This window comes from Crocuta crocuta, unplaced genomic scaffold (genome assembly GCF_008692635.1).
Source record: "Crocuta crocuta isolate KB4526 unplaced genomic scaffold, BGI_CrCroc_1.0 scaffold1177, whole genome shotgun sequence".
In the NCBI taxonomy this organism is placed as follows: domain Eukaryota; kingdom Metazoa; phylum Chordata; class Mammalia; order Carnivora; family Hyaenidae; genus Crocuta; species Crocuta crocuta.
In genome coordinates, this window is record NW_027527921.1 from 185,799 (window position 1) to 211,820 (window position 26,022).

At 51.7% G+C, this 26,022-nt stretch overlaps 2 protein-coding genes across 3 annotated transcripts in view; one reads left to right on the forward strand and one right to left on the reverse strand.

Moving 5' to 3' along the window:
* Positions 1 to 26,022, forward strand: part of RSPH14 (radial spoke head 14 homolog) — a 100,106-nt gene that overhangs the window by 23,596 nt on the left and 50,488 nt on the right. For both annotated transcript variants that reach the window (XM_077749262.1, XM_077749257.1), the window contains 2 exons: positions 844 to 946; positions 2,978 to 3,096. In XM_077749262.1, coding sequence (XP_077605388.1) covers positions 844 to 946; positions 2,978 to 3,096 — 222 coding nt within the window. The remainder of the gene's footprint in view (positions 1 to 843; positions 947 to 2,977; positions 3,097 to 26,022) is intronic.
* Positions 10,941 to 26,022, reverse strand: part of GNAZ (G protein subunit alpha z) — a 31,560-nt gene continuing 16,478 nt past the window's right edge. Inside the window, exon 3 of the mRNA XM_077749248.1 lies at positions 10,941 to 12,847. Within this exon, the coding sequence (XP_077605374.1) occupies positions 12,503 to 12,847 (345 nt within the window). The 3' untranslated portion in view covers positions 10,941 to 12,502. The remainder of the gene's footprint in view (positions 12,848 to 26,022) is intronic.

Here is a 26,022-nt window from a genome sequence, read left to right on the forward strand (position 1 = left end):
GCATGGTCACACCTTTCCCAGACCAGGCACATGATGGATGAACTGATTCTTTTTTTTTTTTTTTTTTTACAAATAGTTTATTGTCAAGCTGGTTTCCATATAACACCCAGTGCTGGATGAACTGATTCTTCTCCCTCCAGCCCTAGTGGAAGGGCTAGTTAATTCCAGCTTTGGCTGGGGTTCCTAGAACCAGGAGCTAGGACATTGGGTGGAGCTTCAACAATAAGGGCTGCTATTTAATAAGCCTGACCCTGGGCCAGCAACACCCCAGTGCAGTGCCTGTGTTATCTTAATCCTAGTAGCACCTGCTTCAGGAGGGAAGATCAGAAAACCAACAGATGAAAATCAGAGGCTCAGAGGAAGGGAATGAGGTTAGGGTTGCCAGATAAATAAATAAAGCAGGATTTTTATTTGCTCAACCTGGCATCCCTAGGTGTAGCCCATTCACAGGTAGGACTGCTTTGGGACAGGGATGAGAATTTGGCCCCTCAGTCTGTCTAAAGGCAAAGGCCATTTTCTTAATTCTGCAGTGGGCTGTGAGAGGAGGCATTGGTCGGAAGTGTGCAGGGCATTAGATAAAATGGTCCCCTGATTTGAGCCTTTCTAGCACAAAGAGACCCCTTTGGTGACTCTGAATATCTTGTAACTGATACAAGTTACTGTATATCTTATACACTCTGTATATCTTATATACTCTGAAATATCTTGTAAGTGATTCCCTGAGGCCCCAAAGCAGTGGAGCCTCTGGTTGTCTCTTGCTGCCCAACATTGGCTTACCTGTTGACTTCTAGGTTCATTGATTTCTGAGAATGGTAAATGTTCAAAGGTTTTTGTGCCTTGCAGGCTGCCTGGAGAGCCTGAAAGCTTTGCTGAAGGATAACAATGACATGGTGCGGATAAAGACCACTGAGGTGCTCTATATCATGGCGACCCATAACGTGGGCAGGTGGGCAGCTGTCTCTGGAAACCTCTGTCATGCTTTGGAGCCACACTGCATGCCCTTAGATGACTTTGAGCACTCTGAATTGTTGTCTATCAGTTTATGTGTGTATCAGGGGAGGATGGGGGTGCTTTCCCGTATCAGCTCAGCTCACCCTCTAGACCTGGGATCACTAGGTTTACCTGGTATTGAAAACAGAAACCAGGGGCCCCTGGGTGGCTCAGTCAGTTAAGCATCTGACTCTTAATTTCGGCTCAGGTCATGATCTCATGGTTGTGAGATTTACCCTCACATCAGGCTCTGGCTGGACATGGAGCCTGCATAAGATTCTCTTTCCCTCTGCCCCTCCCCTTCCCTCTCTTTCTCTTTCAAAAAGAAAGGAAGGAAGGAAGGAAGGAAGGAAGGAAGGAAGGAAGGAAGGAAGGAAGGAAGGAAGGAAGGAAAAAGGAAAAGAAAGAAAACAGAACCGAGAATCACAAACAGCCCTCCAGTCCTTCCCAGCAACTGATGTCCAGTGTGCACATGCCCAGAGAGAAGGAATAGAAGGGCAGGTTGCTCAGTGTTTCCAGGCTTCTTTGATGTAAATGACAGAGGCCTCTTTACAGAAGCTTGAGATCCTTTCAGGGATGTCAGGGGAACCTCACAAAACTCAATGTTGCTCAGTCCTGGCTCTCCCCAAGCTCTCTCTGCCTCACTATCCTCATCTGCACCTGCCTGTCAGAGCAGGGAGTCAAATGAGGTAGTGCACGTCAAATGTTCAGCCCAGGAACATCTGCTTCACATTGACTTGGGTGGCCACCATGTACTCCTGTCTTTGGGGACTGCTGCGTCCTTCTTCCTGCAGATAGTCTCCATGAACTCACATACCCACTCACTCAGGGCCATCTCCAGATGGTGGCCTCAGTCTCTCAGTCCCCCTGACCTCTGGGTTCTAATATCAGGTCCCCAAAGCGGGATGTGATTAGCATCCTCCATGTGCGGCCCTGGCCCGACAGGTCACTGTGAACAAACAGGGTGCATATGGGGACGTGGTACCACAGTGAGAGTCCCAATTCATACGCTTTGCACTGAGAAGGGTAGACACAGGACATGGGGGTCTTGGGGGCATGGGGGACACAGGAGACTATGTAGGGGACAGGAGCCCTGGTATCTGGGGACTTCAAACTTTCCTGCTATGACCTTGGTCGAGTCTCGCTATGCTTATCTGCCCACTGGTTGGCATTTCCTGTCATCTCTTGCTTAAATCACACCTGTAACATCATTTTAATTTACAGCTTTGGTTTCTTTAAGATAGAGTGGAGAACTCAGACATTAATGGAGTAATCTGCGTGTAAAAACCTTCTTTTACGATCTTTTACGATCGGCTCACTCTTTTTTTTTTTTTTGAGACTCACTTTTGAGTCTTCCTGAATCAACTTTGTTTTCATAAGGAATTAAAAAAAAAAACCCATAAAACTTCTCACATCTAATTGGCTTACCTAATAGCTAATTAACTTATATAATTATAACAACAAGCATAACAGGCATACATAGGTTTGGAGGCAAGCATCTGGCTGTTGGCAAGGTCACAATTCAGCTGGGAGAAGAAGCAGGCACTTTGAGGGGCGGGGCTTGCGGAGCCTTGAGCATGGGGGGTGGTGTGCCCTGCTGGATGGAGCCCTGATCAGGGTGGGTCAGTTGTGAGGCTCTGCTGTCTCATCATTTTACAGATTCACAAGAGTGAAAGGAAGGATGAAGGGGCACAAAGAGGGGTTGGAGTCTTAGCTAAGGAAGGGGCAGAGCTACGTGATTCCAGCGCGTGGTTCTTTCCACCCTCACCCAAGCCACTCTGCTCTCCTGGCCTCTAGGGATTCTGTAACATATTGTCCACCTCTGGACTTTTTCTTCTCTCAGGAAACCAGAGGGATGTGGTCTACACCGACCAGCACAGGCTCAGGCTCCAGGCAGGGTTGTGGGTGGGCAACTTCCTCTTGGTTCTTACTGGATCCTCTCTGGGCATGGTCTTAATTATGTCTAAACCTGACTTCTCTTCCCCAGAGAGGGCTTTTTAAAGCATGATGTCATCCTTGCCTTGTCCTACCTGCTGAACGACCCTCAGTCAGCTTGTCGGGAAAACCTGCACCTGGCTTTCAAGCATGTGGCCCAGCTTCCTTCAGGTAGGCACTCAGTGGGCATTCAGGCGGCCCCTTGGTCTCCACTCCAGGTCACTCATGTGCCCTGCTGCAGATCATGGTCTAAAGCACGTTTTTATAAAAAGTTATGCTTTTATTAAGGTATACCATACATATCAAAAAGTCACAAATCATACATGAAGGCTTTATTAAATTGTAGTAAGAGGACATGCCATCAAATCGCTACCCAGATTAAGAAATGGAGTTACTACCCCTCATCCCAAAGGTGAACAGTATCTTCTGTTCATAAGACCATAGATTAGTTTATGCCTTTTATTAAACTTTACGTCAGTACAAACATATAGACTGAAATATCTTGTTTCTGGCTTTCTTTTTCTTCAACGTTTACCACTGAGATCCACGTATGGTTTTTGCTGATTTGCACTGGAGTGTGGTATTCATGTTATATGAGTATACAATTCTCCGGTTTATTTATCCGCTCTGTTGCCAACAGACATTTGAACCGTTTCAAGTGTATGAATACCCAGAATAGTGTCTATAAACATTGTCATGTCTTTGGATGGATGCATAGATGAGTTTCTTTTGAGACATACCTAGGAGGGGAATTGCTAGGGATAAGTTTATGTTCAGCTTTAGAAGATACTACCAATGAGTTTCTAAAATAGTTATATCAATTTACACTCCCACCAGCAGTGTCTTAGAGTTCCACATGCTCTCTATCCTCACCCACACTTGATCTTTCCTGGCTCTTTATTTTAGCTATTTTGGTGGGTGGGTATGTGGCAGTATCTCATTTTGGTTTTAATTTGTGTTTCCCTGATGATTATAGCCCTGTAAATGTCCTCCTTTGTGAAGTGCTATAGCATGTTTAAGGATTAAAGAAGGACTGCCTCAAAGGCCACTCTGCCCCTAGGCTCAATTTCCCCTTCAGCTGACTACTCCTGCTAATTACATGCGGAGTCCAGGGTGAGGCCACCCACCCGCTGCAGCTCATGGGTTGAGATCTCGTGTCAGAATGACATTGCCTTGTCACATCGTGCAATGAACATTTTTAAATGGAGGGCTTATTCCAAGAGGCATGATATCAAGGTCTTAAAGGGGGTGCCTTAAGTTAAAGGTGGGCAAAAAGGCATTGCAGCCCAAGAGTGACACAGCCCTAGGTTCTCTCTGCCCTTCCCCCTGGTTCCCTGCATGCCCCTGGATGAGTTACTTCCTCTTTTTTAAGGTGAGGCTGATACTACTTGCCTTGAAAACTTGAAGTGAGGGCAAGTGAGAAGATGCTCATCAAGCATGTAGTGTATTACCCTGCACGAAATATACCATAAACATCAAATCGACATGTGAGCGCTCTCTGAGTTGAGATCCCAGGGAGAGATAACTATGGGATCAGGTGAAGAGAGGTGGACCAAATAGAGAGAGCCCTTGGGGACCTGGGATTGCTGCTCATCTGGGAGGCATGCCTTTTGCCAGTTGGGCTGGGCCAGATGACAGAAGCTTCTGATAGTGTGTGTGTGTGTGTGTGTGTGTGTGTGTGTGTGTGTGTGTGTGTTTAAAGACCTGCTTATCCCTGGCCCTAGCACAAGCCAACAAAATCTGTTTCTGGGAATGCGCATACATGTCTTCTCAAATGCACCTTGGCTGATTCTCCCTTGAGGCCATGGTTGAGGGCCACTGGAATACTGGGGTGTCTATGAAGTTCCTGTGCTCAGGGCTGAACTAAGTAAATGCCCTGTGCTCACCATGGAGGAACTCTCCTTGAGGTGTGGAGCTCCCAGCCAGCTCTCTTTTCATTTTATTTTATTTTATTTTTTACAAATAGTTTATTGTCAAATTAGTTTCCACATAACACTCAGTGCTCATCCCCACAAGTGTCCTCCTCCATGCCCATTCCCCCCTCCCCCCACATCCATCAGTCCTCAGTTTTTGTCAGCATTCAAGAGTCTCTCATGGTTTGCCTCTCTCCCTTTCCCCCACCATTTCCGCCCTTCTTCTCCCCCTTGTTCCTCCGTCAAGTTCCTCCTAATCCTCCTATACGTGCAAACATATGATATTTGTCCTTCTCTGCCTGACTTATTTCGCTCAGCATAACACCCTCAAGGTCCATCCATGTTGCTACACATGGCCAGATTTCATTGTTTCTCATTGCCATGTAGTATTCCATGGTATGGATAAACCACATCTTCTTGATCCATTCGTCTGTTGATGGACACTTAGGCTCTTTCCATGTTTTAGCTATTGTGGAGAGTGCTGCTATGAACATTGGGGTACATGGGCTCCTATGCATCAGCATTTCTGTATCCCTTGGGTAAATGCCTAGCAGTGCTATTGCTGGGTCATAGGGGAGTTCTATTGTTAGTTTCCTGAGGAACCTCCACACTGTTTTCCAGAGGGTCAGCCAGCTCTCTTAAATGAATGTGACCTGTTTAAGCCTTCAGAGAAATACAGAGACACTGATAAGAAATTTCGAGTACCATCACAGCTTTATTAAGTTTAACATACTGCCATATTTCATATTTGCTTGAGATTTTTGTTTTAAAAAAAGTAATGGCAGTCCAAGCACCCTGTGAGCCCCCCAACCTCTCCACCAAGCACGCTTTCTTCTGCCCTCCCTGGAGCCACCAATAATTTCTGACTATATCCCTAACGCATGGCTTTGTATTTTACCATGGATGTAGTTATTTGGAGATCTTGACTTGCATGTTTTATTTATTTTTTAAAATTTTTAATGTTTTTATTTATTTCTGAGAGAGAGAGAGAGACAGCGTGAGCAGGGGAGGGTCAGAGAGAAAGGGAGACACAGAATCCAAAAACAGGCTCCAGGCTCTGAGCTAGCTGTCAGCACAGAGCCTGATGCAGGGCTTGAACCCACAAACCGTGAGATCATGACCTGAGCCGAAGTTGGACACTTAGCCAACTGAGCCACCCAGGCACCCCTTGACTTATGTGCTTTAAAACTCTGTGTAAATGGATCTTACTGAATATATCCCCTTGCGACTTAAAGAACCTAATGTTACAATTTCAAGATTTATCCATGTTGTGTCATGGGCTCTGTTTTCCTCTTTTATCTATGGTGTGCCCTTCTGGTGTTTGAACGTACGCTTACTCCTGCTTGGCTAATGGGACGTGCTGGTTGTTTCTGATCCTGAGCATTCCCGCTCAGATTTTCCTGGAGTCCCTCCAAAGCCTCTGCTGGAGGAGATCATCCTTGTGGGGGGCAGAGAATGAATGGCCTTCAGCTTGGCCAGACACTGCAATTGCTTCCCAGCTTACCCTCCTCCAGCCAGGAGAGAGTCTGGTGCCCATCCTCACCAGCAATCTGATGGTGTGCTGTGCTGTTTCACTGTATGTGGCTTTGCTGTCCCCTGTGACTGAGAGAGGGGGCATCTTTCCTCTGCCTGGCGCCGCTTGTGTCTCCTCTCCTGCCGAGTGCCTCCCTGGAACCTGAGCACATTCTGTTGAGTTGTTTTTCCATTTCTTATTGATTTGAAGGAGTGTTTCATATATCCTAGTTTCCAATCCTTTGTTGGCTACGTACACTGCAAATACCATTTCCTGGGTTTTTTGCATGACTTTTCACTGTTTATTTGCTAATTCATTGGCCCAGCAGTTTTGTGTGTGTGTGCGCATGTGTATGCACACACATATATGTCTGCATGTGTGTGTATGTGTTTGTGTTTGGTACTGCTTAAGAGCTCATGAAGATATTCTGCCCTATTTTGTCCTAAAAGTGTAAGAGTTTTGCTTTTTTACATTTAGCTGGTGAAGGTACCTGAACTGGATTTTTGTTTGTTTCTAGGTCTTCTTGTCTAGCCCTTGCCAGTCCTACACTGTCTTGATTACGAAAGTTCTATGGCGATCTGTGTTCTGGTGGGAAGGGCCCTATCCCTATCTCCTTCCTGCAAAGTTGTTCTGGAATCCACAGCCACTGGGCCCACCATGAGGAGTAGGGGTTGTGTGGTTCTGACAAGCCTCACTGGGGGCCCCAGCGGTGAACCTCGGCCTTCTGTCACAGGATCTCTTGGCTGCTGCTCATGGTCTGTGGCATGTCTAGAAGGCAGGCCTGGGACACTCTGGTGAGGGATGTGCAGCAGTGGGGTGTGGGGATAGCTGGAGGAACAGGGAGGCATACAGTGTGCCAGACACCGCAAGAGGTCTGCCTGGGGGAACTCTGAACACAGTGGCTTCTGGGTGGCTTCTGGCTGTGTCCTAGGTAGTATCCTCACTGGGCCTCCAGGTGGGGTGAATGCATCCACTTCAGTGATCGCACTCTCAATCAGGGTGTGGCCTTGGGCAGTAGCATAGCCTGTCAAAGCCTCAGCTTCGTCACTGAGCATGGGAATATGTGTGCCTGTGTGGTTTGCTGGGGTAGTTAGGACTCAGCCAGCTCTCCTCCTGGTGGTCATTAGTGTGGGTTTCCTATCCACTGCCACACCAGAGGGCACCCTCTGCACCTGGCTGAATGCCTGGCACTCAACAAATATTGGTGTTTAGGTTTTATGCTGTATTTTGAAGGATCATTTGTTAGTTATTTGCTGCAATTCATTTCCTCCCTTCCTTCATTAATTCAATAGTTATGTGTTGGGCCCTTGCTCTGTTCCAGTCACTGTGTCTCAGTTGCTTCGTCTGTAGTGTTGGGTATCTGTGGGAGAAAGTAGGTCTTCCCTGAGTCCTTGGTGCCTGGCAAGATCTGGCCTAGTGTGTAGTTTCCCAGAGTAACCAGCAGGGGGTAACACAGGATCAATGACTGCCTGATAGAGCCTGGCTCTCATCTCAGGCCCCAGGGTGGTACAAGTCAGGCAGGGAGAAACCAGATTGGAGAAGCAAATACCATACAGAAGCCTCCAGGCCATGTTCCCTGTCAGCTGGGCCCTAAATGACCACTGGGGATTCTGGGAGAATCTCTATTCCCTTGTTTCTGCTAACCACACACAGAAACAGGTCTCATTTTGTGGCTAGACATTCTGTAGGAGAGAACTCTCATGTTGAAATTGAGGGTTCTTTTGTAACAAGATTTTGGGATGAACCTGAACAGTACCAGGGCCCCAGTAGTGTCTCCCAACCAGCCCCGCTGGCCAAGGCCCAGGCCCCTTGAGCCCTCTGACAGTATCCTGGAACCAGAGTGACTGGGTGCACCTGTGAGACTGGACTGGACTCTGAGCTGCTAGCCCAGCTGTGGCACCAGCATGGTACAGGACATCTTGTTACACAAAGAGGGTCAAGTCCTTCTGGTGCATGCACTGGGCAGTACCAGCTGGCTCCTGGTCTTGGACCTACTCAGCACTGAAACCCCTTGCCCAGCTCATCTCTTAGTGAGACGAGCCCCCAAGGTGCCATCCAGCCTTGGTGGGGCCCCCGTGTCCTCATGGTGTACTGCACCCCTCCCCAGTACTTGCCCCTGAGCCAATAGACCTGCGCCCTATGCCTATTTGTCCCAGATGGCCAGGGGCTTGTGTGGGCTCCAGGGAAGGTAGATGGAGCACTGCCCCTGATAACCCAGGCCTGGTTGGGTCACTTGTTACACTGTGTGACACCAGGAAGTCATTCCCCCTCCAGGTCTCTGCTTTCTCCTCTATAAAATCGAATCAGTAATCTCGACTTCCTGAGAGTAGAGGAGGCTGGAATTAGACGTGTGTACCAGGCTCAGCCCAGGGCCATATGGTGTGTCGTCACTGAAGGGAGCTGAGGTTATTGTCACTGACCCGTCTCATCATCTTTGATGACCAAGAGAACTACAGGTGGAGATGGCAGTGTGCCCTATAAGAGGGAGTCTTTGGCCACACGGTGGGACCTGGCTTGTGGTTAGTCACCTGCAGAAGGCAGGACTGGGCCAGGCCTTCCTGCACAGGATAGAGATTCTTCCTGTCAGTGCTGGCCTCCTCTCACTGGTCCCTCTGCTGCTGGCCCTAGAGCTCATTTCCCTCTGGCTGATGCCACCATTGGTGGGCCTTTTCTGGGCCTGTGGCTTAGCATGTGCCTTCTCCATACTGGGCACTGTTTGGGCACAGTAGAAGGAGGTGGGTCAAATTGTGCCAGGTCCCCAGGTCACCTTGCCCTGGAGTGAGCACTATGCAATGGAGTGTGGGAAGGAGGGGATGTGCAACACTCAGCAGGCTGGGCTCTGAGGGATAGACAGTCTTGGACTTCAAGCTTGGGGAAAGTACATCAGCATGATTAGCGGAGCAAGAGGTGGATGTAGCAGGCCCATGAGAGGAAGAACCAGCACAGACAGGTGGTGACTAGACTTATCATGGGGATCGTTTCATAACATATATAAATATACTGAATCATTGGAGCACTGGCATGGCTCAGTTGGTTGAGCATCAGACTTTAGCTCAGGTCATGATCTCGTGGTTCATGAGTTCGAGCCCCACATGGGGCTTTCTGCTGTCAGCGCAGAGCCCGCTTCAGAACCTCTGTGCCTCTCTCTCTCTGCACCTCCCCTGTTCCCACTCCCTCAAAAATAAACATTAAAAAAAACCCTCAATCCCTATGATGTATACTTGAAACTAATAGGATTATATGTCAATTATACTTCAATAAAAACAGTCAACACACGAAATGAAAAAAGAAATTCACTGAATACATGGTCTCCAAAATGTTGTGGAAGAGAAGAATATAGAACACATACTAATCAGAGTTGTCGATGAAAGGAGGCAAGGAGAGTCAGTTCATGTAAGTTAAAAAAAAAAAAAAAAAGAAAAGCAATGCAGATAGATTGCAGTGGAGGGCAGGACCCTGAAGAGTCTGCCGACTAGACTCTGGGAAGTGGGAGGTCTGTCTCAGGGAAGCCACCTCCCATCCCTGAGCACATCAAAAGAGAAGGCAGAATCCTCCTGTTTTCCTTCTATCTGTGTATATTTAGGTGAAGGATGCTCATGGTGAAATTACTGCGCTTTTCACAGTTGGCATTAAAAGTGTAAAATAAGTCTCAAAGATTTTAAGTCACATGCTATTTCTTCTTATACAAAAGTCCCCTTGGGTTTTTGCTGTTTGGTGATGTGGGAAGGTGTGAAGGGAATCCCCAAGAGGGCTCAGGGTGGGGGAGGGAGACAGCCCAATCTGTATGTGTCTGTACGCTGTGTATCTGTGTGTGTGCATGCATGTGCGTCTCCACCTGCTGGTCCTCATTTAGGGTTTTGTGTGGGTCCTGGATTGGAGGAGGAGGTGCAGGAGTCTCTGGGCTCCCAGTGGAATCCTGTCTGTCTGGGTGCAGAAGGATCAGGAGCAGAGCCAGTCAAGAACCCCAGGCTTGGGAGGTACTTGCCTCTCTGTTCCACCAACCCCTGACCTTGACCTTGGACACCTTTCCTCTCTGTAAAATGGGTCACAGCCAACAACCTGCTATGGTAGAGATGTTAAAATATCTGTAAGGACCCTGGTGCAGGCCGAACAGTTACTTGACTACTAATTAGTGCTTTCTACCACAAGGAGATGCCTCTAAGCACACAAGCTAGAGTCAGCAAACAGTGGGATAGTGGGGGACCCCTCCTCCCCACACCTTGCAGGACCACCTATAATGTTGGCCATTGTCAGCACCCTCCAGGCTCTCCACTTCTTCCACTCTGTGGGGATGAGTCTAATTCTAATTCTGGCAGAGGTGTCTCTAGGGTGTGATGGGTGTGGGTGTTGGTGCACCCTGGGCCAGTACTGGGCAGGGGTCTTGGAGCCATCTTCACCCCTGAACCTCAGCCGCTCCAGACACAGGGGCCTGGCAGGCCTCCCCCTCTCCTGATTTCCAAATGATTTCCAAATGATTCTACCTAAATGTGTGGATAAGGGGAAAGAAAACGCAACCTGGGCATGGAAGGTGTCTCTGGGCACCCTCCCAGATGTCAGCCGCACACACACACAGCACGTCAGGACAAGGCTCAGCTCATTCAGGGTATTTTATTTTCTTAAAGTAGACAATCTTTAACTTTCATACAATCACCAGCTCCTCTTTCCCTCTGTACATCTCTTAAAGTCCTTGACTGTGATTCCACACACTGACCTCAGACATCTAGGTACCAATCAGTGGCTGAGAGAAAAGGAGATTTGGCAAGGACTCTGGCGGTGCCTTCCCTCTCAACAGCACGGGTTCATATTTACATGCGGCCCTCGGCCAAGGTCCTTCCATGATGGCGGGTGTCACAGGCCCTGGGACATGAAGGGCCAGAGTGTGAGGTCCCAGCAGGGCCTCCCTCAGGCTACAATGCTGGCTGAGCCTTCACAGGACTTGAGGCTGCTCTCAGCCCGTCTCAGGTGTAGGGCGTGCAGGGGCCAGGACCCCATCTCTTGCTTCCCCTTCCTCCACTTGCAAAGCCAATGGATAATTTACTTTTTAAATACCAAAGACATTTAGCTATTGTTCATTCGCTCCTAGGTGAAGAACCTTCTTTAAATACATCACATTTATTTTCTGAAATAAAAACAAAGCAGAAACCGCACCAGTAACAAGAGGACGCTGCACAGGCTTATGTACAACGCGGCCCCGCGAGGCTGTCACAGGGCGGCCATCCGCCCCAGTGTCGCTCGGGAGCAGAGGGACAGACTCGTCCAGATAACAACTTTTACACTCAGCAAGCCAGACACAAAAAAGACCACCTGAAAAAAAATATGTTTTGAAAATCTGCATTTTAAAAAAGAATACTCAACTGCATTTGAAATTTTCCGTATTTCTGCTAAACACCACGAGATTTGGCCAAAAAAAGGATGTCAGAGAAGAAAAACCAGGTTTTGATTTATAAAACATCAGACTAGTAGAAGAAAAGCTGGAACCCAGCTGGCCTAGTTTGAAACAAATCGTGCCACTCATGTTATTGTGTGGATTTTTGCTGCATATTTTGAAGCTGTTTAAAAAGAGCTGTGAGTGGCTAGAGGTCTGGTTAGTGCTGTCATCTGGCCTTGCACCCTGGTTCCAGAATGAACGAACGTGATACAGAGTAGGCCAGTGGTAGGCGTGGCCAGCAGGGAAGGCGCATGGACCCTGCTCTGGTCCTCCCTCCTGGTCAGCAGTAAGGTCCCCAGTCCCAAGCTTGGGCAGAGCTGGCTTCTTCCAGATGACCCAGCCGCCTATCCTCATAGTCCCACGAGGACCCCCATGCAGAGCGGGGCCGGCTCGGGAAGGCAAAGTGAAGGGGCAGGATGGGCTCATAGTGAACATGGTGACAACTGCTTAAGTCTTCATGAGGCCTCAACACTTTGGGGAACTTTGCCGTCTCCAGACTGTGTGTGTGCATATGTGTGTGTGTGTGTGCATGTTTGTGGATGTCTATCTACCTAGCAATCTATCCATATATATTTATGCTTGCAGAAATGTGGGGGCCAAGGAGGTGGGGGGGGACATTTTTCAGGTCCCCAGTTTTCTGCCCCTAGGCTGGGTCTCCCTAGCACGAGTGGGGGTGTGACACCCCAGGGGTTTCACCACAGGCAAATTGGCCCGCCCAGCTCCTCAACAAAGGCCTATATACTTGAGATTGTTCTGTATGATGACGTCTGTCACCGCGTCGAAAACAAACTGGATGTTACTGGTGTCAGTGGCGCAGGTGAAGTGGGAGTAGATCTCCTTGGTCTCCTTGTTGCGGTTCAGGTCCTCGAACTGCCGCTGGATGTAGACAGCGGCCTCCTCGTAGGTGTTCTGGCCCTTGTACTCAGGGAAGCAGATGGTGAGCGGGATGCGCCGGATCTTCTCCGCCAGCAGGTCCTTCTTGTTCAGGAAGAGGATGAGTGAAGTGTTGATGAACCAGTTGTTGTTACAGATGGAGTCAAAAAGGCGCAGGCTCTCTGCCATTCGACTCTGCAGGCAGGAAAATGCTGATGTTAATCAGGGGATGCAGGAAGGAAAGGTCCCAGACCCACAGCCTTCGGGGACAAAGCCCCCTTGGCAAGGTCTCCCACCCCAGCACTGGTCCTGCAAAAATCACCCTTCTGTTGGGAAGTCTTCCTCTGCGAGGCCAGGTCTGTTTTCACCCGCCTCCCATGAGCTCTGGAGCCCCTGCAGTGGCTGGCACCACTCTCTGCACCCTGACACATGTTAGTAAGGGGCGCTCCTGCTTCATTGGCACCTCTTCTGTGGCTTGGGGCTGCTGCATGGCCTCCCTTAGCCACAGGGACCTGGGCAACTCCGAGCTCACAGCTAATGGCCCCATCCCTTGCCACCTCGTGCTGGCTCAAGTCCCCCATACTGCCATTGCATCTCCCTCAAGGTAAGCATGGCCAGCCTCCTGGCCAGCCAGCAGCTCCAGCCCGCTCAGGCTTGGGCCAGTCCTCTAAGCCTCCATCCTGCCACATATACTGTCAGTCCTCAGCTGGATCTGATCGCCTGTGAACTGATCGCCTTCACTTCCAAAATCCAAGGCTCCCGTCTAGAGAGCTGGGGAAGGTTCAGGCTCCTCTGCCCCTGCCAGGACATTATGTTCACATGAGGACAGAGGCCCAGGAGGCTCAGTGACCACGGAGTGTGGCACTGGCCTTTATTTACCTCCTTCTTTCTGAGGACCTTAAATGGGTTGTAGTAACTGAGTTTTTAGGGAACATAATGCATTCGTCTGACTCCCAATCTCACCACTCACTCACCATTTCCACACAGAACTGACAATTCTAGCTTCTAAAAAGAACTGCTGGTGAGTTACTATGGTGAAAGTTGCCCCTTGTTTTAAAATAAAATAAACAAGCCAAATGTCCGAACAAAGCCTGGAACTAGTTTAGTTTAGATCCAGAGTGTCGGAATTAAAGACTTTCTGACCAGATTGTATCACCAATGACGTGGTAATGACAAAGGAAGCTGCAGCTGGTGCTGATGGTGTGGCCACGGTACACCAGCTTGTTCAAGCCTTACACCTTCTGATTCCCGTTTTATAGATGAAGAAACTGAGGCTTGGAGAGGCAGGAAATGTGCTCCACGTTCCACGACCAGGAGCTCAGGCTCACTTGGAGGGTGGATGGGCAGCACTGTTGGACCCAAGTGAGGTCACCCAAGGTGGGGGTGTCCAGGAGGATGCCACAGCGAAACCATGCGCTCCCAAAGATCCTGAATTGTGTGAGGTACATGGTCTAATAGCATCTGTTCTAAGAAAGAACCAGGTTGAGTGGGGAGAGGATGCCCACAGGTACTTGTCATTACTCCCCAACCTCAGAGAAGCGGTCTTGAGATCCCATATTCCACCTCGGACAAGATTTTTCAAAACCATCTTGTGCCTTCTTTAGAGTGAACTCAGAAATACCAGAAACTCTGGAAAGTAAATGGTTTCAGGTCTTGGGGAAAGCAGGGGGGTACCTTTCAGAAGAAAAAAACAAGATACAGAATTCCCATCCCCAGCAGTGCCTGGAGGAGCCACATGATGTTCCCAAAAGTGAGATAAGTGGTGGCCTAGGAATGTCACATTCTGCTGGGGACTAATTAGCTCTAATGGATTCCTGGAAGCCACACTGTAAAGCCTCACAGAGCTATCAATTCTCACAGGAATGATGTCATAATCAGGGGCTGTGCTTCTGACCCCAAACTTCACATCAGATAAATAACAGAAACAGTCATTAGCACATATGCATTAATTCAATGAGCAAACACTTGCTGAGCATGCCCTAAGGGCCAGTTATAGGCCCCAGCTCTCATGTGAGGTAATGGAGCCGAGACAGGGGCCCAGGACTCAGAGGGAGACAGGCTGGCCACCAGCAGGTAGGACCCAGCAGGCCAGTTCCCAGGGTATGGAGCCATGGAGTTCCCATGGAGTGAGTGCCAGGCAGAGGAGCCAGGACACAGCCAGGCTTCTAGACTGGGTACCTGCTGGGTCACCTAGGGTAAGACCCAAGGTAGCCCTTATACCAGGTCCAAGCCCAGCAGCTCTGGGCAGGCTGCAGAGTCTGGGAAGCGGAGGGGCAGGAGGGCGTTCTCAACATGCTGAAACAATGCGTATGTGCTGGCCAGTGCTCATGCTGAGGCCTCTGCTAGTTGGTCCTTTGAGGGCAGGCCCTGTGTGGCGTGGGGGCGGAGGGGTCAACAGGCCATGTGGCCCCTCCCACTCCACAGCCATCTCAGCTGCTTTTCCTGTTCAATACCCACCCTAGGTTCCTGACTTTAGCCCCAAGTGACCAGTCCTTCCTGTCCCATGAGAACTTCTGCCCCGCAGACAGCTCTTGGCAGACTTTTTGGACCCTAGACATCTCCCTGAGTGTCACATTCCTTCAGGCTAGAAATCTGGGAACTCAGGCACCTTCCTCACAGGGTAGCAATGCCCTTGGCAATGCCTCACAAATGCTCATAGGATCACTACTGCCTAGAACCACAGAACAGGAGTCTCCTCTTTCTTTTGTGTTTTTTGGGGGCTCAAGTTTCCTACTTTTCTCTCTTCCTCGGGATAATACCTGGGAGGTGATGGGCATCAAAGAATAACCACAAAACCTCTATCTGTGGAGATGCTCTGACTGCATGGGCCCTGCCAGGCAGGATTCAGCACAGCCTGTGGAAGGCACTGACTAGGTACTAGTTTGTAGAAATGCACATGACCTTCAGAGCTTGAGAACCACTGGGCTAGATGCTGCACTCCACCTGTTATCCCCTACTGCTCTCTGGGTGTTCATGGCCCACATGGGGTGCTGCTTGGCCAAGGCTCCCTGTAACTGCACGAGGCCCCTTGGCTGAGAAAGGGTGATGACAGGTGGGCAAGGTGCAGCTGGAGTCCCCTGGCCTTTTGACTTGGTGCCCTCAGTGCTAGCATCACTGTGGAATGCACAGTCCTCCATCCCAAGCACTCCCAAGTGGGCAGAGCAGTGTCCTGACACCTCAAAGCACAAATCATTGAAAAAGGAATGTGCTATTTTGGGCTGTAACTCTGGAAACTTCGTGAAGCTTGCATGAGTGTGAGTATGGGAGGAATGCCACAGGTGTACTTCCCCACCCAGCATCCAGGGCCTCCCTTTTCCTCCTCTCTCTATGTTCTGCTCACTCTCTATGGCATCATTCAAGACCGCTTCTTCCTGGAAGCTCCCCTGATTCCTTTTGCCCCCATATCCCTGTTCACCTTCTGGTAGCACATGTCCTGGCTATGCGCCCTGCACCAGGATAAAGTCCCACCCCTCAGTCTGGCCTTCAGGGCCTCCCCTGCTACCTCCACGGCCCTCAGTGGGTGTGCACAGCCTGGACACCAGCTGTGGCCCCATTCTCCTCCTCCTTGGCCTGGGTGGAGCTCCCCCATGTCACTAAGTTCCCCTGTGACTCTGCCCACTTGGTGTCATGGGTCAGAGCTGCTGGTGAGAGCCCCAAAGATGGTAAGAGAAGGTTGGGCATCGTCCTTGTGAGGTCCAGCTCGGCTGCTGGGCCCGTAGGACAAATGAAGCCAGGGGCAACTTTGGGATCACTGCTAGTATAACACCCCCTTGTCCTGTGAAATTCCCATTAGCTTGACACAGACATCCTCTCTGACCCAGAATCTGAGAGGCCACCTCTGCAGCTCATGGTTGTGCTGTGAGCAGGAGGGCTATAGATTCCACACGTGGGGAGATGGAGGCCTGGACAGGCTGACTCCCAGGCTCAGTTAAGAGCCCTGTGTCTCCACCAACCACATGTTCTCTTCCAGCAAGAAGCCCTTCTTGCCTTTACTGCCCCAGCTGCCAGTGGAGCAGTCATGGTTGTTCCACTCAGGAGGAAACACACCCACTAGCAGCTGCCTGCAATGCCAGCCCAGGGCTCTGAGGCCCACCCAGCACTCTCCAGGGCCTGCTCTCCAGTAAGATGGCACTTTCTAGAAGTCTGGGATTTGTCTGCACGTTCATTTATATAAATAACATGGAGCAGATGATTCCCATCGGAAGCTTATGCAGTGGCGGGAATCTTACTGCCCAATGGTGAGAAATCAGTGGTTTGCAACAAAGCAGGTCAGACAGCAAGAGGCAGTTGGGCGGCTGGATGTAATCATCCTGGGATGGTAAAGAAGTCATTTCTTGGCCATTTGCAAAAAGAAAGTTCCTGCTCGGATAGGTCCAAATATACTCAGTGGCGCTGAAAGAACTTTCCACCAGGGTGGGAGGATGTCACCAGGCTGGACCTAATGGCTGGTTGCTAAGGAGCTGGCTGGCCTGGGAGTCTGGGGTCTTTGCTCAGTGCTGAACTTGGCAGCAGAGGCCTTCACCAGGCATGTGGCTACCATGTGATAGCACTATGGTCGCCTGGATGGGACCAACTCCATTTTGAGGTCAATGGCCAGGGTGAGCTGGGATGCAAAGGGGAGGCTGCATGTGGTGAGGGGATATGTTGCCCCTTGCTTTTGGTTCTCTACGATGGCTCTCTTCATGTCACAAAAGGGCTGCCCCCTGTCCCTGGTTACAAGTACAGGGTCTGGAGTCAGGGGCCCAGTGTTCACTGTCACCACCAGTGTTTGATGTGCCTTGGACAAGTCATTTCTCCTCTCTGGGCCTCAGTTTCCTCACCTGTAAAATGGGATGATCACGGCATTCAATGCCAAGAGGACTGTGAGGAGGAATGAAGGTGCTGATATGAGAAGAGCCCATATCTACTGGGCCTTTTCCCATGGCTGCTGCTGCCCACTGGGTACTCTCCCATGCCACTCACAGCCCCTTGCCCTGGCACAAGAGTGTCTGTTGTCTCCTCTCACCTCTTAGTGGAAAGCCTGCCTCCTTGCAGTAGGTTCCCTTAGCTTTTTAGTGAGGCACAGGACAGCCCCAAGTGCCAGGCTGAGCACCTCCAGTTACCATCGTTTCCCTGATTTAAGAGGTCAGGCCCATGAGCTATGTCATAGCAAGGCTGCCTTTGGTTTCCTTGCATGCTGGCTGGGTGGAAGAGGGCTGGTTCCCAGAAATCCAGCCTGGAACCCAACCATGGACACTCAAGTACAGCCGCTACACTTTGCAAATGAGGATAATGGGCTCCGCTACAGGCAAAAGGGTCTGTCCAAACATCCAGCACAGCCTCTTCCAGCATGTCTGCTTCCCAGTGACTTGAGAGCCCACTGGCCTGCCTGAGGGAGAGGGGACAGCAGGTGTCCTCCAGACTGTGGTCCTGGGTCCCTCTCTGAGTGAATTCTGGTTCCTTGCATGGCTGGGGTGAGGAGCACTGCTCAGGTCCTCTAAGGCACTGTAGTTTCTAGAGGTAGGTAGGGGAACAGGGTAAGGGGGCTGGCTAAGGACTACCAGGTTACCAGCCGAGCCTGCCCTGGGTCTGTCTTTCTAACTTGTCTCTCTTGGGGGCTCATTTCAGTCTCCTGCCCTCTTGGGTTACCCTCCCTGCCTCCCGATGCCTGAGCCAGTTTCTGAAGTCTCACGCAGTTTGCCTCCACAATCTGTGACAGAGAGTGTGGCGTCCTGTGTGTGCAGTGTATCTGCAACTCAGCAGGTCTCTGGGGCAGAGTAGGGGTGGGGGCCTGTTTTTGGAGCTGGGCACCCTTCACCATAGCCTAACCAACGTACACAGTAATGTACATGTCACTTTCCAGCAGCACTAAACTGTGGGCAGGCAGGCAAGAGAAAGAGGCCCAGGGCCTCTCTCAAGGTCTGACCTCTAGCCACTGCACCTCTCCTGATGGCCACCCATACCTCCAAGTGCTGTTCCTGTTCTCTCTTCACAGGCCACCACAGGTGTTCTAATAGGACCCAGGTCCTGTATGTAGTAACTCACTGACCACCCTGGGACTGAGGACTAAGTTATGGGGAAGGGACATGGGCATGCTCTGAAACCCTCTCTATTCCCAAATTTATTGACTGAACTCCTGGGGCAAAAGCTGGACACATCAGAGGAGCACGCTGGCCTTTCATGATCTGTTCTGTCTTTCTCCCCAGCCCCCACCTTCTGTTCCTGGCCCTCACCTGTTCTGTGGTACTTTACACAGGCTGTCTCTAGTCTTGTCACTCTGGGCAAGATGCTTGTCTCAGTGCCTCAGCCCCTCATCTGCGAGAAGGCAGTAAGACCAGCCTCGCAAAGAAGTGTGGCTTTTAATGGAGAAAACACACACAAAGACTCATACTTACAGTTTCCATCATTGATTGTGGGGCTCTGGGTCCTCCACCCACCTCTTGGGCCTTGAAGCCCCATCTGGCTGCTGGGTGGGTAGAGCCACAGGCATGCTGCATGGCCCCTATCTAGACACAGGCACTTAGCCAACCTTGCTTCCTTGTTATTATCACATAGGTCCCCCACTATTCTGTTCCAGGAAGGGGCAGGCTGTGGGGATGCTGTTTCTTGTTCTCACTGGGGTCCCCACGAAGCCTTAACACACTCCAGGGGGCCTTGGTTTCCATACCAGCTCCTAGCTTTGTAGTCCTCCTGGGACACTGGTCCAGCCCACCGTGTTCCCAAAGGCCTCTTCTCTTATGTAGACACACATTCCAGGGGTGGCAGAACCAGCACCTTCTGACCCTCCAGGATCACACTGGTTTTGGGCAGCCATATGCAAATGCTAGACTCATGCTGAGCATGCCATCTACCAGACCCTTGGAACACAGGGGAGGCCAAACAAGGGCCTGCCTGTACTGATGGGTAAATTTCAGAGTGAGGGATATGCCAGGAGGTGGTAGCATGTGTTAGTTATGTTGTATGGGCGAGGAAGGCTCTGTATTGACCCATCCTGTCTCCTTGTCTGTTCACTCTCCATCAGGTTCCCACTATCCAGGGTCCAGCACAGGGCTCACTGTGGTCATAGCACAGGGCAAGGCCAGCTGGTGACCACAGGGGTCTCTAGCCTTAGACCACACATAAAATGCAAGGGATGTCAAGGTTTCAACTCTTCCCAGCACTAGCCTGAACGTTGGGGCCCAGGTGACCCCTTCACTGCTGAGCCCCTGCAATCTCCACTCCTTCCTTATCTCCCTGGTAAACCCTCTCCAGGGGCCCTTTTGCATGAGATGCTGTTCTAAGCATAAGGGAGACAGAGAGGTGAGCCAACAGCCCTGTTCTCAATTAGCTTGTCCTGGACAGGATGGAATGAATGAAGTGGTATGGGTGTGGAGTGGTGAAGAAGGGTCAGAATCCTTGATGTGCCAGCCACCAGCTCTCAGCTGTTCTGAGCCTCAGTTTCCCCACCTATAAAATGAGGTTGATTAGTGTGAGTCCTCACAAGGTGGTTGAGGACTGAAATGTGACATGCCGGGAAAGCTTAGTCCCTATGCCCAGACATCGTGGCTGCTGGCAGCCATCATAGGTATGACTGAGCTAAAACGGGAGGCTTCCTGGAGCAGGGGGCATCTCTACTGGACCTTATAGGGGTAGGGCTCCAAAAGGAAAAGAGAAGGTCAGGGAAAGGCCCTGGAGTAAAGAAGAGCAAAGGCATAGAGCTGCAGTGTGGGCAAGCTGGGAGGGGTGGTGGAAGGGATGCATCAGGGGGCCAAGGCCTTGGCACTACCTCAGCTGGGGCCTCAGAGCCTGGGGTGGCTCTGTCCTCTCCTGGGACTCAGTTTCCTCATCTCTAATATGAGGTCTCAGTTTTGTTATAACCTGGAAAGCTCAAGTCTGCCTGTTGTAGAAAACCCTGGAGTGTTTGTTCATGGGAACTATGAATTCAGCTTTTCACACTGGAAGTAGGGCTGGAGGCTGGGCTATGCACATGAATGAGTTCCATTCACCATGAATGGAGCCAGCCCCATGGCTGCCCACCCCGCAGCTGAGCCACCGGCCCTGGCCCTGGGCCACAGAGTGCCAGGTTCCAAGGGCACCAAATGCAGAACCTGGGCACTGAGGCTGCCTGGCAGCGCCATGGCTGGATGGGCCAAGGGGGAAGTTTCATATGGGGCTGGACATCAAATTGGTACCCTTCACAAAGTAACAGCCAAGCTTCTGGCCCCTCAGGGCTCCCTCTGTGGTGGAAGCTTGGGGGGCACCAAGGTCAGGGGCTGCCTATCAGCTGGCGGGGCATGGTCTGAAGGGTGGGGCATTGCTGGCCCAATGAGTGGCATGTCCCAGTGGGCAGTCTGGTGCTCATTCTCAGTGCAGTGCCAACTGTCTCTGCCCGCTGCATCACCAGTGAAGGCAGCTGAGGCCTGGAGTCCTATGCTATGGGCCTGGTGGGCAGGAGGAGCTTCCGAGACTTCCCTGGCCCATCCTGGGCCCTACCAAGGTGAAGTTGGCTTTGGGGTTTCCAGACTTTCCCAGCAGGAATAGAGGGAGTGGTACCCTGAGGTACTGGCAGGAAGGAGCAAGTGGTGGGTGGGGCCTATTAGGTGTCTTTGCAGCTGTGGACTGGTGTAAAGACAGGGTTCTGCCTCCAGAGTAAAACCACTCCAAGGATGGCATCAGTCACTCAGGGAAACAGCTTATTCTTTGTCTCCAAAGAAGTGGGGCGGCAGGTCTTTGGTGCTGAGAGAGGAGTATGTGTGTGTTTCTCTTCCTGTAACACTGCAGAGAAGTCTAGGGTGGCCTGGGGATGCTCAGACAGCCCTACCAGATGGCTATGAAAACCAGGTAGAGGCTGATCTAGGGGTGAGGAAGAGGCCAGGCTGAACCCAGACTACAGGCCACCCATTGGCTCAAAACCCTTTTCTTCTCTAGCCAGTCTACTGAGTCCACTGAGGGTCCTCATTCTTCCAGGGCTCAATTCCCTTTTAGGCTCCAGCTTGTCCAAGAGGAGCTCAGAGGCACAACACCCTAGCCTGGATCTACTCTCAGTTTGAGGGGTACAGGCAGGAGGGCTCCCCTGGGGACAGGGTGGTGGTAGCAAGAAGCAGAGCAAGAGCCCCATCCTCAGCTGGAGGCCTCCTCACACTGTGCCTTGGGGGCGCTCCTTAAGGGAAGCAGTGGAGGAGGGAGAGGTACTGTCAGGAGCAGGAGACAGGGTGGCATCCAGGGGCAAGAAGGATGCTAGAACAGCAGAGCCTCATCTGGGCACAAGGCCCTGTGCTGTTCTCACAAAGATGCTGTTTGGTCAACATTCAGATACTCTGCTCTCCTCTCAGAGGAGTTATGGACTCAGAGAGGAACTGGGGTCAGGCAGCACACCTGGGCTCCAAGACATCCTTTGCAATTCATGTCTGCTGAGAAGCATCTCCAGCCAACATCCTGCCTGTCTCCACACAGACATCAGGCAGGGCCCGAGACTTTCTGAGGTGTCCCTTTGTTGCTGGGCTGAGCTCGCCTCCCTTGCCTGGCCAGAGCCTGGATATTTGTGGCTGTGCCCCTGACCGGTGGACAGATGGCTATGCTGCAGGGCAGCAGCTTCTCTTGGGCTTTGCCACGCTCCTTTTGAGCCTGAGGGGGTGGCCATTGTACACACTCCCCTGAACTCAAAGAGCTTGAGATGCAGTTGGGAGGTGATGGTAGGATAAAGGGATGGGCAGACAGACAAAACCCACTCAGCGAGGCAGCACAACTGCTCCTTCTCGGCAGAGGCCCAGTGAGAGAGCAGGGGGAGGGGACCTGAGTCATTTTGGCTCATGCCTGCAGGGGATGGGGGCAGGATGCTCGGAGCTCCCCAGGCAGCCCCAGCTCAAGGCTGTTGCCTGCTGGAATCCATGTTTGTTTACCTTCTTCCACTGCCCCATGGTATGTGTCCCCTCAAGTGGAGGGGACTCTTTCCTGGAAGGCAAGGCCTGTGTGTTTGGCTCACCTAGGCCTGGATGGAAACCACCGTAACAGTGGGTAAGGAGGCCTCTGAGTTGCCCCCTTGCTCACCAGGCTGAGAGCATGGAAGCCCCTCGGGTCCTTCCAAATGCTGAGATGCTGAGAGTCTGTCATAGAAGCTGCCACCCAGGGTGGCTGGCTGTTCCCCTCCCTCTGTTGAGCCGAGTACTCAGATGCTCAGCAGACTCACTGCTGTTTCCATGACAACTGAGGAGGAAGCCTCCACCCTCAGAGCCTCACATGGCAACACCAACACAGACTGGTGGCAGGAGGCTGCCGATCCTTGAGCTGGATCAGGAATCCCTTCACAGGGGCTTATGGGCCTGGCCCTGGTTGGCTGGCCCAACCAATACTATCCATTACTATCTACTTGTTTTGGGGGGGGCATAGGGAGTTTGGAAGTCGAGCGAACCCCACTCTTCCTGAGGTACAGGGAAGAGGGTGGTCCTTCTGTGACCTATGGGTGGAGGGGGCCTCCTGATAGGAGAGGAGGTGAGGTGCTGGCAGTGTCACTGAAGGAGCACTGGATATTGTGTCTTGCCCTTGGCAGCGTTAGCCAATGGCAGTGTTAATCTCAACAATAGCCCCTGATGACTCTGGGCCTCACTTCTTCCTTTGTGTGGAGGTTACCCTGATGCCTAGATGCCCAGTTCTGTTCATCTCAGAGAAGAGGCTTGTAAGGGGCTCCCAGACATGCTAGGGAGGGAAGCCACAATGGGGTTCTTCCTGATATTTCTATTTTACAGAGGTAGGAACTGGGGCTCAGAGGGTTTCCCTGGCCTGCCTAGGCCCTGCTGCCAGGCCTACCACCCCCACCCCCCAAGGAGAGCCCTATACAATGACAGCTAGCCAGGCCTGGTCATCCCTCACTGCTATTGGCCTCAGGAAAGGGGGATGTGTCTGGGGACAAAGCTGGATGAGCAGGGTCACTTCCAAACCAGTCTGGTTCCTATTTCCTACTTCCTCGCACAAAACCTAAAAGCTGTCTTGCCAGACTAGAGAACTGGATTAATGAGGCTAATGAATCAATGAGCCCCTGAATGCCTCTGGAGCCAATATGTAGGGACAGCACAGAGGGAGAGCCACCAGGGCAATGTTGGCCACCTTCCTCCCCTCCTCCAAGGCATTCAGGGCCTCTGGGGTGAGCAGCATTCCCCCTCAGGACAGCCCCTGCTTCCCACTGCTGCCTAGGCCCAGGTCAGCTGCACCCCCCCACCCCCACCACCCGACTTAGGCCCCCAAGGCCATGGAGCTGTGCTGCCCCCATAGCTGTGTGTAAACCCTCAAGATGCCCAAACTGAGACAGATGGACATAGCCCTGTCTACACATAGGGACAGCAGCTCATGCCCCTCCTTCCCCTCTATCTGTCACAGCAACTGGGGACTTCCTCTCCTCAGCACCCCCACACCCTCCCACTTGATGTCTTCTTATCTCATCCTATTCTCACGTCCCTGGGCCCAGCCACAGGCCTCCCCTCCCCAGTGTAGGCTCTGGTTACACCTGCTCTCTGACCCTTGGTCAGATGTCTACTAAGATCAGCACCCACCCCTCTTCCATCCGATCCCTTTTCTCTCTGATTTATCAGCTTTAGGGCTCCCTAGGTGGCATGTGTGGATAGTCTGAAATGGTCAGCAGCTGATCCCTTAGCAAGTCAGGAAGCAACCCTACAGGGTGAAGGCCTGAGTGAGGAGCCCTCAGACTGTTTGCTCCAGCAGGGCTGCCCACTCACTCTGAGGCCAGGCCCCTGGAGGACTGTCTTGGTTCTTCTTGAGCTTTACCTTACCCGAGAGCCTTGGGTCCTATGAGCCATTAGACAGCAGTTACTTTGGGCTACCATGCACTGAATCACAATAGATATGTGGTCAATAGGCAATAACAAGAGGAGGCTGCAGGCCCGGCGTCCCACCCACTGAGCACCATTGTCTGGATGCAGCACTGAGATGCAAGCCCAACCTCCCTTGGCTGCTTTGGCTGCCCTTCTGGTACCTTTTCTCTGGGCCTCAGTCAGTCACTTGGATACACCTTAAGCTCTTACTGAGTGTCATGCACACTCCTGCCTCGAGGGACCAACAGAGAAGAGCAAGGAGCAGTCCTAGCTTATGAGAACCAAGTCTCCCTAGGGGAAGGACACACATGCCACCAACTGTCCAGCACCACTCATGCAAGCTTGAGGGCAGGTGGCATAGAGGGGGGTGTGACAATTGGGCTGGGCACTGATGAATGAGTTGATTTCTGCCACTAAGAGGAGGAGGCACCCCAGGCCATGGGCACAACCCTAGCAGAGGCCAGATTGGGGGGGGGATGGGGTGCAGAGGGCCCAGTGTCAGACTGTGGGCTCTGCCTGCATCCTGTCCCATCCATGGTACTTCCAGACACACCTGGAATCTGTCCACACCTCTCCTTTCCAGTGCTACCATTTCTTGCCAGACTGCCTCCCTGCTTCTGCTCCCTGACTCTCTCATGACCCTACCACTGCAAAGCCTAACCCTTCCAGTCACTTCTATCGCAGTGGATGATACCATGCTTTCTGCCACCTCCCTGACTCATCCTGTCCCTCCTTGCCTGACGGCCTCCACCATTGCCATGATTTTCCTTCCCTTGTGTTCCCACAGGGAGTATCAGCTCCCCAAGGCCTTCTCTGAGCCCCCTACCTGAAGCACCCCCTAGTCATGACCTTAATTTGCTACACAGCTTCAGGCCCAATTGGACCCTGTTCTTATTATTGCTCATCATCTGCCACAAGCACAGTGCCCCGTCTGTCAGGGGCACTGGTCTCTCCAGTGCCCAGCCAGGGCGGTCTGCTGAACGCAGGATGATGGCAGCAGGGACAGATGGTGTGCGCTGTCGGCAATCCTATTGGCAGCCGTGTGTGGGGCTGGGGTGGGGCGGGAGGACCCGTGGGCGCCGAGTGTCCCTGCCCCACCCTCCCGCACAGGTGCACTGCGCTGGGCCTGGCCCACAGATGGCCTGCAGGCCTCATAATGCCCCTGGCCTTCTCCCCCACCACCCCAGGACATCACCAAGGACAGCAGGACTGAGCCTACCTCCCTGATACATGCCTTGTGCTGCCCTGGTCTTTCACAGACAGTTGGCCTGTGTTCTTCCTCACTTCAGCTCCATTGTTCAGTGGCTCAATCTGGCAAAACTAGCTGAAAAGGCGTTTGCTAAGCAGGCTCTCTTCCAGCTTTAAAATGATCAGGAACTACCTGATCCTGTGTCTTGGTGGACGTGGTTTCAGGTTTTAATTTCGCATTTCAGCCCCTTGTGGCCAACCCCAGAGGGTTCTGTGTAGAGGACCCGGGCCCTGACTCTACTGGTGTGTTCCTGTCCATGCCACGTGGGGTGGGTCTGCCTGGCTCCTGCTCCTGTCTCTGCCACCGCCCCCCCCCCCCCCCCCCCCTCCCTGCCCACCCCG